The sequence below is a fragment of the Centroberyx affinis genome, unplaced genomic scaffold (genome assembly GCF_046629955.1).
Source record: "Centroberyx affinis isolate AG114_WGS23_722 - 3 ecotype Tasmania unplaced genomic scaffold, CSIRO-AGI_Caff_v1 ptg002258l_1, whole genome shotgun sequence".
NCBI lineage: Eukaryota > Metazoa > Chordata > Actinopteri > Beryciformes > Berycidae > Centroberyx > Centroberyx affinis.
This window is the reverse complement of record NW_027280547.1, coordinates 82,041-99,929: the sequence shown is the minus strand read 5'-3', so window position 1 is coordinate 99,929 and position 17,889 is coordinate 82,041. Positions and strand designations below refer to the sequence as shown.

The 17,889-nt window shown below is 42.3% G+C and overlaps 2 protein-coding genes across 3 annotated transcripts; both read right to left on the bottom strand.

Annotated features, from left to right (window-relative positions):
• Positions 1-1,472: 1,472 nt before the first annotated feature.
• Positions 1,473-8,720, bottom strand: retsat.2 (retinol saturase, tandem duplicate 2). The gene is made up of 11 exons (XM_071532848.1): positions 8,549-8,720; positions 7,696-7,878; positions 6,793-7,034; positions 4,817-5,018; positions 4,521-4,718; positions 4,286-4,405; positions 4,023-4,161; positions 3,282-3,391; positions 2,985-3,154; positions 2,373-2,532; positions 1,473-2,230 (listed from the first exon to the last, which is right to left on the bottom strand). Exons 1-11 carry the CDS (start codon positions 8,706-8,708, stop codon positions 2,082-2,084), a joined length of 1,833 nt encoding a protein of 610 aa, XP_071388949.1. The 5' UTR covers positions 8,709-8,720; the 3' UTR covers positions 1,473-2,081.
• Positions 8,721-9,571: 851 nt separating this feature from the next.
• On the bottom strand, positions 9,572-17,554 carry LOC139655433 (glycylpeptide N-tetradecanoyltransferase 1-like). 2 transcript variants are annotated; one of them, XM_071532840.1, is made up of 12 exons: positions 17,450-17,554; positions 15,689-15,800; positions 15,364-15,508; positions 15,071-15,189; positions 13,951-14,042; positions 13,405-13,521; positions 12,683-12,853; positions 12,426-12,534; positions 11,822-11,992; positions 11,506-11,670; positions 11,271-11,408; positions 9,572-10,803 (listed from the first exon to the last, which is right to left on the bottom strand). In XM_071532840.1, exons 1-12 carry the CDS (start codon positions 17,551-17,553, stop codon positions 10,783-10,785), a joined length of 1,464 nt encoding a protein of 487 aa, XP_071388941.1. In that variant the 5' UTR covers position 17,554; the 3' UTR covers positions 9,572-10,782. The 2 variants fall into 2 exon arrangements, with proteins under 2 accessions (XP_071388941.1, XP_071388940.1); XM_071532839.1 differs by having other exon boundaries at positions 15,695-15,800.
• Positions 17,555-17,889: the final 335 nt, after the last annotated feature.

Genomic DNA, 17,889 nt, shown 5'->3' with positions numbered 1-17,889 from the left:
GGTTATCCAAATTCAGGATATGTATTAACCTGGGCTTTCACAGGGGGAAAATGTCTACTTTGGAACGAAAAAGTTAGATGTACTTGAACACAACGATAATGACAGCCATATGGGACAAATCTCCGCCTGTCATTTAGCTAACCGCGACACTGCAGCATCATTCCTCTAGTAGCTAGCCTAAGAAAATAATTTGAATTTAGCGAGTTAACTAGCGGGTAATTATCACTTTTCACAGAGCATAACTGCAGAATAACCATTTTTTCTACTGTTAATCAATGTATAATTTGCATATTTGTACAGTCAAGCTTAATTTACCTAAGTATTTTTAGTTTACCTCAGACTACTGGGTGCACATTGGTCACCATGCCGCTGGCTGCAGGGGGACGATACTGCATATTTGTGGCTAGCAAAAATAATTTGACAGAAAATCACACCCCTTCGCCCTCCCAACTAATCAGAAAGCTCAAAATTTGCATCTTTCTTTGCCCACTCGTTTTACACGTGTTGCCCTCCTGTCATTCTCACTGCAGTGCAAACATGATGCTGCCTTCACGTGCTGTCGGAAATACAGCAACTATACCGAGTTTAGCGAACAAAAAGTGGTATTTGTGAGTAGGGAAGTGGGTACATCTCTATGACAGAAGCTTCCAGGCATTTTTCAAGATCAGCTGATATCACTGGTACAACTCCAACCAGAAAGAGGGGAAAACCTGGACACTCTTGTCTCTCGATGGCTCATTGGAGATCAACAGGGATGTAGTGGAGTGTAAACCCACCCAAAGTCACTGATGTAGTTTATATGAACATAGGACATTTTAAGGAAAAACAAGCATGAATGAATGCTTCTCTGAAAATATAATTGATTTTTGCTTATAGTGGTGATTGTTACCCATCCTTTAATTTACCACTCCATCACTGGACAACATGATCTGTGACACCCAAGTTGCAGAGATGTGATGTTTAGGGGCAAAGGGAATAGAAACCTATCCACAATTGATGGCACATGTGATGTATACAACAAAGTTTGACCAATAGATTAATTAAAATATAAATTACAAGCCTGATGCACATTTGTTTTCCTCTTCATTCTGGCGCTTAAGTATAAAGCAGCTCTGTGCCACTTGATTTCTAAAATAAAATATTCACCATAAACGACTTTAGTTACAGGGTCCATTTTGTTATTTTTTCAGACCAAAAGCACTTAAGTGTGCCACAAGTCATATTTATGGCTTTCAAACTCGGATGGTAGAGTTTACAAGGAGCACTGCATTAAAGAAATTGAAAAATCCACCCAGGTCAAGTCATTTTTTCCCACAATTGAAAAGATGCCTGATAGCCAGTGAGTCAATACAGGGAACGCATGATGAATAATGTAATAAGGAATGCAGCAAGGAATGGATTGTACCAGTGGAGCGAGTACATACTGCATTGTGAAAAATCCATGCGGTACATAATAACAGTGACACAGTAAACCAAATGACAATCTATTTATTGCTTGTATTGTTTAACAACAGAGGAATAACCTGTAATAACCTGTAATAATTTGCAAACCAAACATACTGCATAGTTAGGCACAGAGTGACGTGCATAGCCAGTTTAGAGTAAAGTGGTACACAAAGAATTGCATATGAATTCAAATATAGTCAATGATTAACAAATGCATTTACATAAACAGTTGAGGTCATGATAGCCTGGATGTGTGCAAGTTGACTGTTCAAATGCTCAACAATCTCATTACTCAGACATGTAAGATCTTAGTCTTGCATTGCTCATAATAAAATAACTGCTCACAACAAACATTAGTGGTCAAACATGAATTAGTGTATATGGCAAAAGAGACCCAGCTCAGTGCTGGTATGGCTTGGTGTGGAACATTCAACTTTTCACTTCAGTTTGGTATTAATAGTTCATTTCTTGGGTAGTTAGCTGCTGGATGAGTTTCTGCATAGACACCACCCATGGGTGCGTTTGTTGCTGTGGCCCTTTGATCCACCTTACAGAGGATTTGTGTGAGTTCAAGTCCTTGGTTAATTATAACATGGTAACGTCGTTGAGTGCTGGTTTCCTACTGTATGAAGCAGCTACTCCCCCTTCACTTTGGAATTCTGAAATTTAGTTTTCTTGGCCAAGGCGATGGCGTCCAGATGCAGGTTGCGGTTGAGAATGACCGAGCCGCAGGTCAGAGCGCCGGCCAGAGCGCCAGCGAAGCCGCACACAAACACATCCTGGCCTGGAATACACAAATCAACAAGATAAAAACTCCATTTGGACAATGCGTGGTAAGACTTTCATCAAAGCTGGTGTGTGCTGTTTGCGGGACATATGGTCCTGTTGGGAGATGTGATGGCGATGTGCTGCAGAGGCACACTGACCTGTCAGGTAGAGGTTCTTCAGTGGAGTCTGAGGTCTCACAGTAGCGTTGAGTTCAGGGCTGAAGCGTTCGATGCCATGGTCCGCTCCGTAGATCTCGCCTTTGGGGGCTCCGATGTAGTGCGTGTTTGTGATGGGGGTGCCAGCATCAACGTACTCAATCTACACACACACACACACACACACACACACAGAAAGACAAATAGGCACCTGAACTGTCAAGGGAACTGTCAACTAAACCAGTGATTCTCAACCTTTTTCATATCAAGGACCCCTACTGTAGTCCACATTAGGGCCACGGACACCCATTTGATTTGAATATTTTTATTGTTAGATATGATTTTGTCTAGAATTCCATGACTATCTCTATTGTAGGTAAAGATATAACAGTGAAACTATGATCCAAATAGTCTACATTTCTTCATTGTGTTAACTTCTTATAAATGAAATAATGCTGAAGTTTAACAACTCATCAATTTGCTGGGGACCCCCTGGAACCTCCTCAAGGACCCCTGGTGGTCCCCGGACCCCACGTTGAGAACCACTGAACTAAACTACAGTGAATTACCAAGTTGTATCATACGACCAGAGAACTATTAACCCCCGATCTTTACCTTGTCTCTGCTAATCTTGGGGAAGACATCCATAACCACCTCCAGAATAGAGTCAATGAAAATCTGCTTCAGCTCTTTGTAGTCAGGCCCTCTGTTCGTCACTTTGCCATCCTTCCACTCCTCAAACCACTCGTATTTGGCAAAGCTGACCAGACTGAGGGTGGATTTGCCTGGGGAAATGGAAAAAGAGGGGAGTGGTTGAATGAGTTGCACTGCAAGCTTTGGAAAACAGGACAAAATGCTGTTATGGATGGAGTGACTAAACTAAACTAAGTGCTGTGTCTCAAGTCTTTGTACCTGGTGACCGTTCCTCCCAGGTCGGGTCTTTAGCTGATGGAGAGGCTACAAACAGGAGAGGTACCTTTTTAGCCGACTCCTCCTTCTTTCCCTTCACATACTGTTCCACCCTGTAGGAGAAAACAGGTCAGTTTGGTGAATTTAAACAGTTTTTCCAGGAGTTTTTCAATTAAGATACAAAAAGTTACCTAAAAGTTTATTGTACAAAACATTAGGACCACTTTCTTAACAGTGTGTAGCACATCCCTTTGCACAATGCAAATCTCACTTGTTTCAAGGTATGGAGATCCTTCTTGAACCTGTTTCCTCCCTGTAAGCTCCATCTCCCCATCATGAACAAAGTGGATTTGATATGTGAAATCAATAGAGGATCATAGCTTTCACCTGGATTTACCTGGTTAGTCTATAATGGAAACAGCAGGGGGTCCTAATATCTTTTTATATTCTATGTATTGTTGCTGAGTTTAAAATCGTATCCTTATTTCAACTGTCTTTCTTTGTCTTTTGGTTGGCAAACTCTTAAACTCTATTACAGATGGGTTAGGGTTAGGGTCTGAGGAAACACATAAGTATGGCATGTCGAAAGAAACTGGTACTATCTTACTTGAGTTAGATTGTATCACAGCAACTCAAAGTCCATGCAAAGCCTGACCTTTCACACTCAATGTGGAAAGCAGTTATGGCCTGTAGTTGGCCATGATCAACTAGAAGAAGCAATAGAGAAGACGCAAAACAACGTACAGCTCATCAAAGTTGTTCTCGGAAAAGATCCAGTAGTTGTCTGCTTTGAGGCCAAGCTCCTCCTTGGTGCCATTCAGACCCAGGAAAATACTCAGGCCGCCTTCACCATTTTTCATCATACTCAGCTGCTTCTGGATAGCTGCAAGGCAGGAGCATCACATACAGCTTTACAAATGGGTGACAGACACAAGTGAAATGAAAACAAATTACCTATCATAATTATTCTACCCCCAAACCCCTTCTGAGTCCATGCCCTCCCTCACCTGGCATGGCCTGGAGATCTTTGGGCAGCAGCTTCTGGTAGGTGTTGAAGATGCCGGCATCAGAGATGACCATAGGGGCGCGGATATGGACTTCCTCCTGGCCCTTCATAACGCTCACACCTGAAACCATGAAAACAACCAGAAAACAAACACAGTGAATCATCTCCTCTGTGGGGGCTGCATGCTCTGATTGTGTTTACAGAAAAACAGAGCCAAGAGTCAAAGTCAAACCTACCGTAAGCTTCCTTGGCATCATTGAACAAGATGCGGTTGACCGGGGCACGGACGAGGACGGCTCCCCCGGCCTTCTCAATGATGGGGATCATGTGGTAGGCAATTTCACTGGCTCCTCCTTTCGGGTACCAGGCACCGTTCAGGTAGTGACCGACCAGCAAACTGTGCATAGAGAAACTGGTGTCCTTCGGCATGTTGCCTGCAGGTCACAGATGGAGCCAAAACATTAGAATTACGGACAGCACTCTCAAGAATTAACGTTCAGTGAATACAGTTTCCCCCAGCAGCCTAGCCTACCATAGGTGCCAAAGATGTAGGTGAAGACGGCCCTGAGGTCCTTATTCTCCGTCAGTTCATTGACCACATCTGTCAGGCTGCGGGACGCGATTTTGAAGAAGAAGGAGAGGCGGTTGGCCAGGCCAGTGAAGACCAGGAACTTGGCCAAGGGGACGGGGCAGAGCTTCAGCAGAGCGAGGAGCCAAATACCACGGCCGGTTTTCTGAAGACAAAACACACAGACTGACTCACGGATGCTGGGCATGACAGACTGGCAGGTGAACATAATCAAAATGTTGTTATTTTTAATATTTGGTAAAGTAAACTCTATTTGGAGGAGAAACTAAGGCCACACAATCCTGGAGTGAAAATGAAAATGATTTCCATAAATGATTCCACTCATATTTTCCACAGTATAAATTGGTGTCTTGTGTTTTTTTCCCTACAGACTAATGAAATGTGGTTTCTAAAGCAGCTTGACTATATTTTCACTGCAGCTTAGTTTTTTGTTTTTACTACAATGGTTGTAGAAGAATTTGTGTGTTTAAAGTATATTAACACTAAAATAAGCATGCAAAGTTGGCTCTCCTCAACAAAAGGCACTGTACTCTGAAACTGTGGGATTCAAATTAAACAGTAACCCTAACCATAATATCAGTTGCAAAGCAAATGCAAATAAGAGAACAAAAAAAGCATTTGCTGTTAGGTAGCTTCAGAAATATAAGACATAGTCTACCACAGAACAATGTATCCTCCCTTATCACAGGTGACCTACCCTGATCTGGCTGCACATGCTGCATGCAAAACACTGATGCAACTTAGTCTGGGAAGTAAGTAGAAGTTATGTAATAAATCAACTAATAAGATTTGTCAATTACTCAACAACCTTTGATTTACCAACCCTTGCTCTCTACAGGGTTATCAGCGACAACAGCGACAGAAATCTACTGAATGAGGCCTTTCTGTGCTAAAGTGCAGCTCTGCACCCACAGCTCACTGGGAAGAAAAGACGTTCGCACATTTAACTAAGTAGAGCAAAGGCCTAGATAAGAAAACAAGCGGCCAGATCGTCACTGAACAAATTACTTTACACCCTGCAAAGCTCACGTTCCTGTCAGCAACTGGTGAGGTCCGATGTGGGTTTTTGAAGGCCGATATAGATACCAATATTGAAGATGCCGATTTGACCATTTTCATGCCAGAAAATCCAAGTATTCAGTGCTTCCCCCAGAATTGTATTCTTGTCAGGGTGGAAAAGCCTCTGAAACAGCATTTAGACCGTCATGGGACACTAAAACTCTCCACTGAAAGTAATGAAATCCTCAGCAGCTCTTTAAGGCAGAGTGACCCACCTCACCTATTCAATGTAAGAGGAATCTCTGGGATACATTAGGCCTTTAAATGAAGAATTAGGCTAATTCACAAAAAAACATTGTGGTGAAATTAAATGAAAAACAAAATGTGCAAAGAAAATGAAATTTCACAATAGGTTTTTCTGTAGCTGTGGTCAGGGAGGAACCTCCATCATCAACACTGACTGACTAATATCCATTATGTAATAAAAGCCCAATATCGGCCTGATATATCAGCAAACCGATACATTGGTCTAACCCAGTGATTCTCAACTTTTTTCATATCAAGAACCCATAATTTAGTACACATTAAGGCCATGGACCCCCATTTGATGAGGTTTTGTCTCTCAGACCCAAATCGGAGAATATTGTTATTGTTAGATATGATTTTGTCCACAATTCCATGACTATCTGTATTGTGGGTAGAGAGATAACAGTGAAGCTAAAATAGCCAAATTCTTCTACATTCTCTAATTATGTTAACTTCTTGCAAGTGAAATAAGTTCAACAATTCATCAATTTGCTGGGGTTGAGAATCACTGGTCTAACCCAAATAACCACACATAATAAACAAGAACACCAACAATCCCAGGGCCACCAAACACACCATTTGGTTGCGGTCTGTCTCAGGTGAGAGGATCCTACCTTGACCAGCTTCATGTACTCGTCGACGGCCTTCTCCTCTCCAGGGAAGCACTTCTTCAGCTCCTCGGGGAAGCGGGTCCGGCCGCTGTAGATGGGGTAGACGCGGCGGTTGTCGGGAGGTCCCAGCACCACCTGGTCGTAGGGATTCTCCAGAGGCTCCCACTGCAGCTGCCCATTGGTCATCTGGTCCAGCATGCAGCGGAAGGGCTTGTGCTCCAGCAGGTCACCAATGTAGTGGATTCCTGCGGGAGGAAGACAGACGGCATTACAACACAGCCGGGTTTCATTTTGCCAAAAATTTTAATGTTGGCCAAGACTTTAATGTTGGCCAAGACTTAAGTGTTGGCCAAGACTTTCATGCTGGAAGGCAACATTTTAAAGCTGCATTAAGCAAGATTTTTATGCAAGAATACATTTGTCTAATCGGCCTAAAGGGCTGCAATTGAGGAGAGCATCCCATTCCCACTAATTAAGACCCCAAAGATTTGCACTATTCGCCCAAATGCCCAAGTTCTGGTGTTGGGTATGATCACCTCACCTGCATGAGCGAGTTGTGTGCAGTTTACTGACATCGCATTACAGGATTTCCGGGTACTGAAGTTCAAATTTTTCACACAGTTATCTCTCGCTTCCATTTGTCTCCACTAACGTGCAAAGTTGGCGAGTGCAGCTTAAATCTCTGGGATAAGTGATTTTCCTGTGACCTGTGACTTCACTTTGAGGTGTGTTTTAAAAGCAGGTTCAAGTAGGTATATTTTTCCAGTATGTGAAATTCAAATCAGGATAAAACACAGCGCTAACACCAGCCTTCACAGCCTTTTCCTCACGTTAGATGCGAGACGTTTCTGAATAATGAGGGGAGAGCATAACAACACGATACAGACAGAGGAGCGATCTTCTTACCAACATCGAACTCAAAGCCCTTCTCGGTGAAGGTGTGACAGCAGCCTCCTGCCCGGTCATGCTGCTCCAGGACCAGGACTTTCTTGCCAACCTTGGCCAGCAGCACCGCTAACCCAAGCCCACCGATCCCACTGCCGATGATAACGGCATCCAGGTTCTCAGGGACTTTACTGGCCAGAAAACCTGAGGAAGAGTTAACAAAATTTGGTCAATAGCGTGGTTATTGCACCAGGGGCATTTCCCCTAAAAAAAAAATCCAGTCTGCTCATTTGTTAATATAATATTTGTTAGTAACTCCAATTCAATTGTGATGCCAGAATCAGACTGATTTTACTTAGATAAAACTAGAAGTGATGATCTATCAAAATTCAAGATTTATTGTGTTATGATTGAAAGTTGGTCTGAAGTTGAGTCCCTCTCCCCATTCTTGCCTATTTTTTACCTTATGTCATGTTATTTCAAGGTTTCCCCTGGCTTCCAGAAATACAGTATCATATCAACACTTTTTACTGGGTTTTTACTATTTCTCTATTAACTCTATTTCTATTAATATTCTGGGAAAACCAGAAAATCTAGTACAGCACAACGACACTGTACAAAGTGTTACAGTCTTTACAGTCACATTCTTTGGTGACACTTGTTCCTTGTTTCCACACTGACAGACTTGCTGCTCTACACACAACTATCTAGATCAGACAGCGTCAGAGAAATGAACATGTGAAAACAGTTTAGGATAAAATTCCACTTTAAGCAAAGCAAACTCAACAGATTTATTGTTTGCATGAATTTTGTACAGTTCAGTTTTTGCAGCCACGGTTACCTAACAATCCATAACGACCTCCAGTGAACTCACCTTGCTTCAGCACTTTATTTTTCTCTTTCCTGTCATGAACCATCGGCTTCAGCGGCTCTCGAGTGTCCGCTTCAAACGGACAGGGCCCGGGAGTGGTGAAGACATATTTCAACAGAAATATGACCAAAGCGACACAAACTATAGCCACAGTGATCCACATTGTCCCGGGTGTCTCTCTGCGTGTGCGCCCACTTCCGCGTTTGGGCAAGGTCTGTGTAGAAATACTGTCCACACACTTGACAGACAGCTACACTGACCAATGACAGTCCTCCTTTCGCTCGTATCAGGCGGTTTCAACCAATCAACGTCAAGTTCACTGGGAGGCTGACGTCTGATTTTAAAACTCACGCCCCTATTGTATTTCATAATGAAAGGCTTGTTCTATCATATTGTCACATAAATGTCACATTTTGTGTGGAGCTGCAGATTATAATAATGTACACATTCACAGCACTGCAAATAATTACTAAAAATGACTTTAGTTGTGCCAATCTGATGTGTTGCGGCTTTGGTGGATATAGGCTTCATGTGTATTTGGGATAGGATCTAATGGGGAAAATTGTCAGCAATAATAATAATAATGCACAGGCGTCAATGTTAGTTAGATTTTTTGTTTTTTATAAAGGCAACATTGTCAATATTTATGCTTTTATTTATTTATGCTTTATGGTTTGGTCTATCCAATTTTTGTGTCAATCTGACAAAAAAATTAAAGCCATAATTTTGTAAATAAATCCATAACCAATTCTGTATTTATGTACACAAAAACAAACTACTTTCACAATTGTACCAGCTGCACCAACTAATGCCAGAAAGTGGTCACTAAACATGCCATCAGAAAACTTTTATTTATTGCATTCTACTTAGTTACTTCCTTGATTTTGAAGTTCATTAAATTTGATTCAGGACCATCCAGCCTGATAAGGGGGAAAAAACGAATACAGGATATCCTCAGTGTAAACAAGACGAACTTGAACATGAACTTCCCCCTTGACAAAAAAAAAACCATGCAAAGACCTCACAGCAACTTCTAGATTTTATTTTTGCTCAAAAAAATTCACCTGCGTCTTCACATTCGTTTCCTGCATCGTAACACCGTGAGACCCATTTCTTTTACATCTGTTTGCAATTCCAACCAACATTTTACATAAGAAACACTTGAAGCGGGGTATTTTTCCCCCCCAATCCCACCCACCCTGCACAATGTCCTGGAGCCCCTGACTGCTTTTCATGCTCAATTCAAGAGGTGTTATTAGAAATCCGATCCCTGCTGATGAACGCGTTGAGCAAACTCCACCAGAACCGCCTCGACCTCCGCAGAACAGTCCAGCCTCGTCCGTACTGATTCTTTTCCCGGACTGAGCTGGTCCATTTTTATCAGTCAATGTTCTATTTTCTTCTGAACAGGGCTTCTTCTGTTAGTGTAGTAAGCTGGAGAGTGGTTCATGAAAGTTAATACAGATGGGAAGAAGTATCCCAAACGACGAACGCCATTTCTGGCACACACACACACACCTCTTCGGCAAGCAGAGCGTTGAAACGACTCCAAAATGAAAACGGAGGGTTTGATGGCAAACCTGCAGGTTCAAGCGTGAAAAGAAAAATCTTGACAGAAGCCCTTGTCTTGTGTCCACTTTTGGTATTTATTACCTCATCTTTTTGATCTTTTTTAAAATATTTTTTGATCATTTTGAATTTTTTTTTTTTTTTTATCTCTAAAACTTAAGGATGACAGATTTCTTTTTTCCCCCCATTGCAAAAAGCACTTCCAACATTTAGGAATAAAATAAAACATTAGGTTCTAGTGTGTGTTAGGGCATAATTTGCAGTTATGTTTGTTGATGGTATTTACATGTATTGTACGTTTTGTAGGTATTCCAACAGTGAGCGTTTGGTATACATTAAACTGTGCAAACCGTTCTTGTGTGTATATGTGTGTTTGGTACAATCGAGACAGCCTTCAGATGTAATACAGTTGTTTGGGATGGTAACTACAATGGCTTAAGGTCCATGTGATGGAGGGAGGAGGAAGAGCGGGAAGAAGGACCAACTCTCCCAGCTCCCTGCCTGGCAGCGGTAGTGCAGGTCAAAGTTCAAAAGGTCAAAAAGTAAAAATGGGCGGTGGGTTTCCTTTCCTGAAGCAGGAAGTCAATCAGTCCATCTGTCAGGTGGTCAGTGCGTTGGTGTGGTCTCCTGGCCTATTGGTGACTCTTGGTTGGGGCAAGAAGGGGATGTCACTGCAGCACCAAGCCGACCTGAGGAACAAAGGCGGTCAATCGGTCGCATTTTTGTAAACATTCCTCATTTACACTATGAGTTAAAAGTTTGGGCACACCACATTTTTCTTTATTTTTACTTTTTTCCACATTTTAGAATAATATCAAAACTATGAAATAACACAAATGGAATTATGCAGTGACCCAAAAAAAAGTGTTAAACAAATCAAAACTATCTTATATTTTAGATTCTTTAAAGTAGCCGCCCTTTGCCTTGATGGAAAGGCAAAGGCTTTGGAAAGAAATTCATACACAGGCATCAACTTCATTATTTATGTTTGTCTAAGGAACAAATTTCAAACATTTAAGCATAAGCCTTTAGATCAAAATGGCTTTAACATAATGAAAAACATAGTACATGCAATCAGTGTATTTCTAAGACATACCAATATAGCAACTTTAAAAACAAACAGAGACAGGACAGTAAAAGCTCCTATAAAATGTACCTTTTCTGACCCCATGCTGGGACACTTCCAATTGTACAGATAATACTGTAGATTCCCATCTCCGATGCCAAACTTAAGCTTTTCCAGGAAAGTCTTGTTTTCCATTAGATCCAGTGCATTGAAGACATCAAACCCTTTCTGGATACGGAGATGAGAAGAAGAAAAAACAATCTTGTTAGTTGAGAGTAAATATCTAACAGAACTCTCTGGAGGTGTGGATTGAAGAGGAACGCACCGATTTGGCCAGGATGAGGGCGTCCGACATCAGGTCCAGCAGGGTGGCGGTGGTGTGCACGTTGTAGAAGGAGTAGGCTGCTTTTAGACTGCGGTGCACAGGGTGGTTCATAATGGTAGAGGGCAGTGTGTAGAAACTCAGGAAGTCAGTCACCTTGCCATCGTTCTGTCACGGGGAACAACACACACACATCTCCCTGTAAACCTTTAACTACGCATCTGGGTATACAACACACTGAAATCATTCTCTTAAAGCTGAATTAAATAAAAAGGTGCAGGTGATATCAGTGGCAAGAGGAATATCTGGACTTATTTACCTCCACCAGGTAAGTGTCAATAATGTTCTCCTGGGGCAGCAGCCAGTGCTCCACCTCTTCCTGGTTCATGACGGGCGCCAAGTGGAACAGGCTCAGGTATTCACGGAGGAGGCGATGCACCGCGGGCACGTCCTTCTTCGTCATCGGCCGCAGGCCCGATGTCTTGGGGGCCTGGAGGAGAGACGACAGGGGAGGAGGAGGGGAGGAGGAGAAGAAGAAAGGTGTGGATGAGGCATGGGGCATCTATAGAAACAGCTCAGGTGACTTCAAGACTCTAAAATGCCCATAGAGTGCGTTTGTGTGTAGTATGGAATATGATGTATATGATCTAGTATATGATGTATGCATATGACGTAGTATATGATGTATAGTATGTATATGATGTAGTAAATGATGCATATAAAGGATGTATATGATGTGTATATGTAGTATGTAGTATGGCATATGATGATAAAGCCCTTTGAGACTTGCTTGTGATAAAGGGTTATATAAATAAACATGACTAGAGTAGACTATTACATATACTACTGCCTGTGGTGGGTGAGTGAGTGAGTGAGTGAGTGAGTGAGTGAGTGAGTGAGTGAGTGAGTGAGTGAGTACCAACCTCAGGCAGACGGTACAACTTCATGGTGCGCTGCATAGTCATGTTCCGGCTCAGATGGGAGAACTTCACCTCGATCAGCTTGCGTGGGTTCAAAGAGCGATGCCAGTACCTGCACAAAAACAAACAAACAACAAAAAAACAGATTCGGTCACATAAACTGATCATAGATATTCAATAAGATTGAGAGAGAAGAACAGGAAATAAACTTGAAAGTGTACAGTATGTATGTTGGGGAGCTTTTCGTCCGTCCGACCCACCTGCATGTGCCCACGGGTTTGGGCAGCACCACCCCGGCGGTATAAACAGCCTGAAAGATGCCCTGCAGGTTGACCCGTCTGGTGATCTCTCTGATGAGAACCGGGGCGACTCGTTTGGAGCGAAGCTTCTTGTGCACGCAGAGGAAATTGATCTCAACCATTTTCTTTTCTCTGAACAAACAAGAACTAGAGTTACTAAACACAGCTATATTCGTCATAGTGGAATGACAGTTAACAAAAACATTTATATTATAGTATTGAGTACTACTTATTATTATTAGAATAATAATCTATATTTTATGTTGCATTTTACAGTTTAGATTAGTATTCGAATGAGAGTACAATTCTAATCTGAATCACACATTGTGCTTTTGTAATGACAAAAAAAAACAATCAACATTTTTTTGTAAATAACATTGTAATAACAATATGAACTGTGATGTATTGTACACAGCTTTTTCCTGTATAAGGTCTTTTCCAGTACAGAAAAACAATGTGTGTCCAACTTGGAAATGACATGCTAATACTTAATCAAATTTAGCCAATGTGCGATTCCATGTATAGGCCAAACATTTTGCACAATACAAGAACCCCATGTTCAGGAAGCCTGAAACACTTTTCCTACACCCTCAAAGAAAAAAACTGTAGTCTTTTGCAATTTGGTAATTTGAGTCCATAGTGAGATTTTGACATTTTTACACTTCACTGATGTGCTCCCTTACATGTCATAGATGCGGATGTTGGCGGGAATGGCACTGATGAAGCCCACCAGCTTCTGGTTGGAGTTGACCCTCACCCCACAATGCCACTGGGGCAACCAGCCAGGGGGGCGCAGGGCCCTGAGGAAGAGACACGGTCAGTCAAATGCAGCTGCTTACTGAAATCACCTGCTCTACAATTCCAAAGAACATGTTTATTTATTTTTTTGTGTATTTTTTTTTATTTTGTGTGTTTTTTTTTCTCCTATGTGTATTAGTGTGCATGCATGTATGGGACATGTGCCCCTATGTTGCATTTCCAGTATAGTGTACGTCAGTTGCATGGAAGGTAAATGTGTTGCATTTAATGTATTGCTGATATGTTGTTTTCCACTATCCTCTTCCTACCCCCCACAGGGCAAATCATACATCATCATATTTCCTGTCCAAATATACCACACAATATTTTTAAACGGGAAAAAAAAACACATATATAACATTGTATTTAGCTAAAAGAATCTTGTCAGGTGCCAGCTCGGGAAAATAAACTGTATAGGTTAAAATAATCACCAGAGCAGGAACTCGGGGGAATAGTCAAATCGGAACATGTTGTCGTCGTCCTCCACATAGTTCTCATTGAGAAGCGTGTAGAGCTCCTTGAGCTGTTTTAGAGACAGAGTGAGAGAGAGAAACAGAATTTGGGAGGAAGTCATGATAACAGGGGTGTTACTAAAGTAAAATCAGAATTTCTGGGTCAAACAATAATGATAATACACACTCCTAATATGTTTGGTTTAGCATGTGTAACAGGGATAATTTAATTCAACAACTGATGAAATCAATTAATCCAACGGAATAGTCTATTTTTAGATCATGAAACACATTCACAGGTTGCTAATCCTGAGCAATACAAACGCAAAGTGAACAGTCAAAGTAGGATGAATAACTGACTAAAACATCAACATCCAGTATGTGGCTATCACCTCTTTAATCGCCATATTAAATTCTATAAACGGTCATAGGCACCAGCAAAAGGTAAACCAATCACTCAGTACTACTCAATACCAATATATCTTTTTACTATATACATCCTAGTACACACATACACTGACTGTTGAAGGGCCAGACTTGCAAATGGCAATTAAGTTTTGCTTGAACTTCATCTTGAGCGTGGATGTTTAATTTTTTACAAATTTAATTACAGATTGGCATTCTTGTTATCAATAGATCAGCATGAAGCAATGTCCCCATACCCACGTTTGTTTTGCTGTACTGGAGCTACACCTTTGTTTGCTTTTGGATTGTAGATTCGGGCCTGAAAATCAAGTTTGTAATCCTCAACATTTACATTCCACTGTGTTCTGACAAAACCCATTCACTGTGTTATCACCGATCATTCCAACATGATCAAACCACACTTCTAATGAGAGGACAACATTAAATGAAGGGCACAGTCAGAATGGCTTTAAAATAACAAATAAACAGTTAGCCTTTTACCAAAACCAAGTGATGTGCAACGAGAGTTGGGGACAAATTCAATATGAAGTACTTATTGTTCCAGAAATAATCAATGAGATAAAAGTGTGAGCCAACTGTTCATTTTGACTTAACGAATGATTAATTACTCACGTGCGTCCATGCTGAGAGTGTGAGTGCGAGTGTGTGAGTGTGAGTTTATACACTTCCTTACCACAGCAGGGTTCCCCAAGTCGAGGGCGTCCCAGCTGAAGCCCTGTGGAAGGCTGTAGGGCTCCTCGCGAATGTTGTCTTTGTCAGGTTCAATGGAGCCGTGTGATGTCACCATCTCCCCTGAAGGAAAACAAAACGGTGATGCGTCTGACACGAAGCGCAGACAGCTGGGATACAGAACATAAACTCATCTGTAGGTGTACGAGTTCGAGAGGAGAAATGAAAACAAGCCCAGTGCAAATTCTTAACGAAATTCTCTCTTCTCCTTAAAACTGGGACTGTCAAATGTCGTACCTAGCTTGGGCACAGGCTGTGTGTCCCAGAACTGGTAACTCCTCCGACTCGCCTCCTCCATGGTTTTGGCAGGGCCTTGGCCTACAGAGAACAGTTCAATGGCCTTCTGGATCTCCTGCAGCTTATCAGCTGGCAATGAGTTCACCTGTCCAGAGGGTAAAGAGGAAAGAAATTGGTAAATGCACTCTCTTTCTAGAGGAAGCTTTCAAAAGTAAAAGAATGAGCTGTCAATATACCCATTTCCAGCAGCCTCCCTCAGAGGAACAAAACAAGGGATACAAACAGAAAGCAAAACTGTTAAATTCACTTGTTCCTGTCACCCAACACGTACCTTGGCAAGGGGGTCCTGTGCTGCTTCTGTGGCACCAGACTTCTTCTTCTTTTTCTGCTTCTTTTTCTTCTTCTTAGCCCCAGTGTCATCCCCCAGACCCTTGTCACTGAAATGGAATAGAAACAGAAGCCATCCATATTAGTTTATCACCCCAGAGGAAAGCCACATATTAGTCAAAACTGATTTAGGTCTCTGTCTGGGTTATGCTTTCAAACTGAGAATAAGCAGGATAATTAAGTCAAAAGGCCTGGCAGGATATATAAATAGCAGTGCTAGTAACATATGGGCTATATCCATCACAAGCACAAATTGCCAAGACAGAAGCTATTGAGGGATATGGGCTGTTTCACAGGTAGTCCAGTAACCCCGTCCCACTGCCTGTCTGTCACAACCCCCCTTTCTGATCAGCAGAAACTAGAGGAGCCACACACCCCCACCCATCTATCCCATCTTCTGGGCTGAGAGAGACCGCATACTTACAGAGGATAATCTCATTAGTGTCCGAGAGGGGAGAGAGGCCAAGCACTGGCCTGTATTTGTAACACCAGGACAGATGGTGAATCACATGACCCCAGGGAGGAGTGCATGGTATGTGTGTGTATGTGTAAGCGTGTGTACATATGTATGTACAAGAGGCCAGTGAGTGACTGGGACAATAGACAACAAAACATTCAATGGCTTGTTCCACAGGCTTCCATTTCAACAGACTAGTCTAGTTGTCATCTAGAACCAGTCTTTGTTTCCCTGTGTGTGTTGTGAGCAGGAGACCTGCATATGTTGCTTGAAATGAGCATCACTGAAGCTCACATTTGCCCACTTCATTAATGGGCTCACTCATCACATCCCCCATCCTACAGCAGCTCCTCCACTTGCCATTTTCTCCAAAACGTAGAAATCACATTTGTAGTGAGCAAGCAGACACGCCTTGATACTTGAAAGCTTAGGGTCGTTTCATGTGTGTCCTCACTTACTGAACAGCGACAGAAGCCAATGCAAAACAAAAAGGCGATTTCCGTCGAAGCCTGCTTGAAGTAAGTGCTACTCAGAGATAGGCTGCTTAAACATTTGCAATTATAGGAACCGTGTTTCTGTGATACGAGGGCAAATATCGGCCCAGTCGACTCGTAAGCTAAACGAGGACAGCAAACTGACAGCTAGCTGCGTGCATGAACAATACAGTTTATTGGTGGTTTCACTTTTGAGGCGGCCAGCGCCTGTACAGACACACTCACAGACAATAGGGGTTTGACAGCTAGCTAGCAAGCTAACTATAGCTAAATGTCAGATGGGGGTTGCCATGAACGGCGTTTGTTACTGGCAGTGATCAACGACACGCGAATGATATATCGAACTGTCAGCTAAAGAACTCAACTAGATTTTTTTCCAGCAAATTATAGGACTGCATGCAAATATCGTGCTTTACTATTAGAATGGCTTTAAAGACCACTTTGATGGTCTCGTGCCAATCCTTCATTCCCCTACGCCTTGCGATCAAAAGCAAGGCAGAAGGAAACCGACGGTAAGGCCCGCCCACATCAGGAAAAGAACGTACCCTCGGCCAATCATATCAGAGAAGAGACGAGCACAAGCCGCTTCTATCCAATAGCGTACAAGCAAGTGGGCGGGACAAGCTCCATCGGGGTTGTCGATCCTGACTGAGCTAGCTCGCCGAGGCTTAGTTTGCACTCGCTTTACAAAAGTGTACAAGAACATGACAAGTTTTACACCGCGTTAGGGCCAAGTCTGTGCCCTTACCCATCATCAAAGTGGTGCTCTTCATTTTCACAGTCGCTGCAGTGTCCGTGGTCTTCTACATCTTCTTTCTCCGACATCGGTGCTGTCTCATTCTCATCCGCCATCTTCAACCAGGAAGTGAGAAGCCACCGCGTGCCCTCGACGCCTTTAAAGATCCCTGAATGCTATTGGCGCAGAGCTGTGATGAAAATGTCTTCACTGTTTTCATTATGGAAGTATTTTGGCAGGCAGCTAGGCTTTTACAAGAACAGAAAAGTTCAAATAAACACATGCTCATAATCTGGCTGTGGTGGTTTATTTTGAATTTTGAGCCCTAAAATCCTCAACTCCCTAGTTCAAAGTTTTGGATTTATTCACTCACTCACTCACTCACTCACTCACACACACTCACACACACACACTCTCTCTCTCTCTCTCTCTCTCTCTCTCTCTCTCTCTCT

Excerpts from the sequence above, each read along its gene's own strand:
- retsat.2 (XM_071532848.1), bottom strand. The coding sequence starts at position 8,708 with ATGTGGATCACTGTGGCTATAGTTTGTGTCGCTTTGGTCATATTTCTG. Across the intron at positions 5,019-6,792 it reads AGTACATGAAGCTGGTCAAG|AAAACCGGCCGTGGTATTTG; the intron begins GTAGGATCCTCT and ends TTTTGTCTTCAG. Across the intron at positions 4,406-4,520 it reads TGATGCCAAGGAAGCTTACG|GTGTGAGCGTTATGAAGGGC; the intron begins GTAGGTTTGACT and ends TCATGGTTTCAG.
- LOC139655433 (XM_071532840.1), bottom strand. The coding sequence starts at position 17,553 with ATGGCGGATGAGAATGAGACAGCACCGATGTCGGAGAAAGAAGATGTA. Across the intron at positions 12,535-12,682 it reads AAACCCGTGGGCACATGCAG|GTACTGGCATCGCTCTTTGA; the intron begins GTGGGTCGGACG and ends GTTTTTGTGCAG. Across the intron at positions 10,804-11,270 it reads CCAGCATGGGGTCAGAAAAG|GTCGGCTTGGTGCTGCAGTG; the intron begins GTACATTTTATA and ends TTTGTTCCTCAG.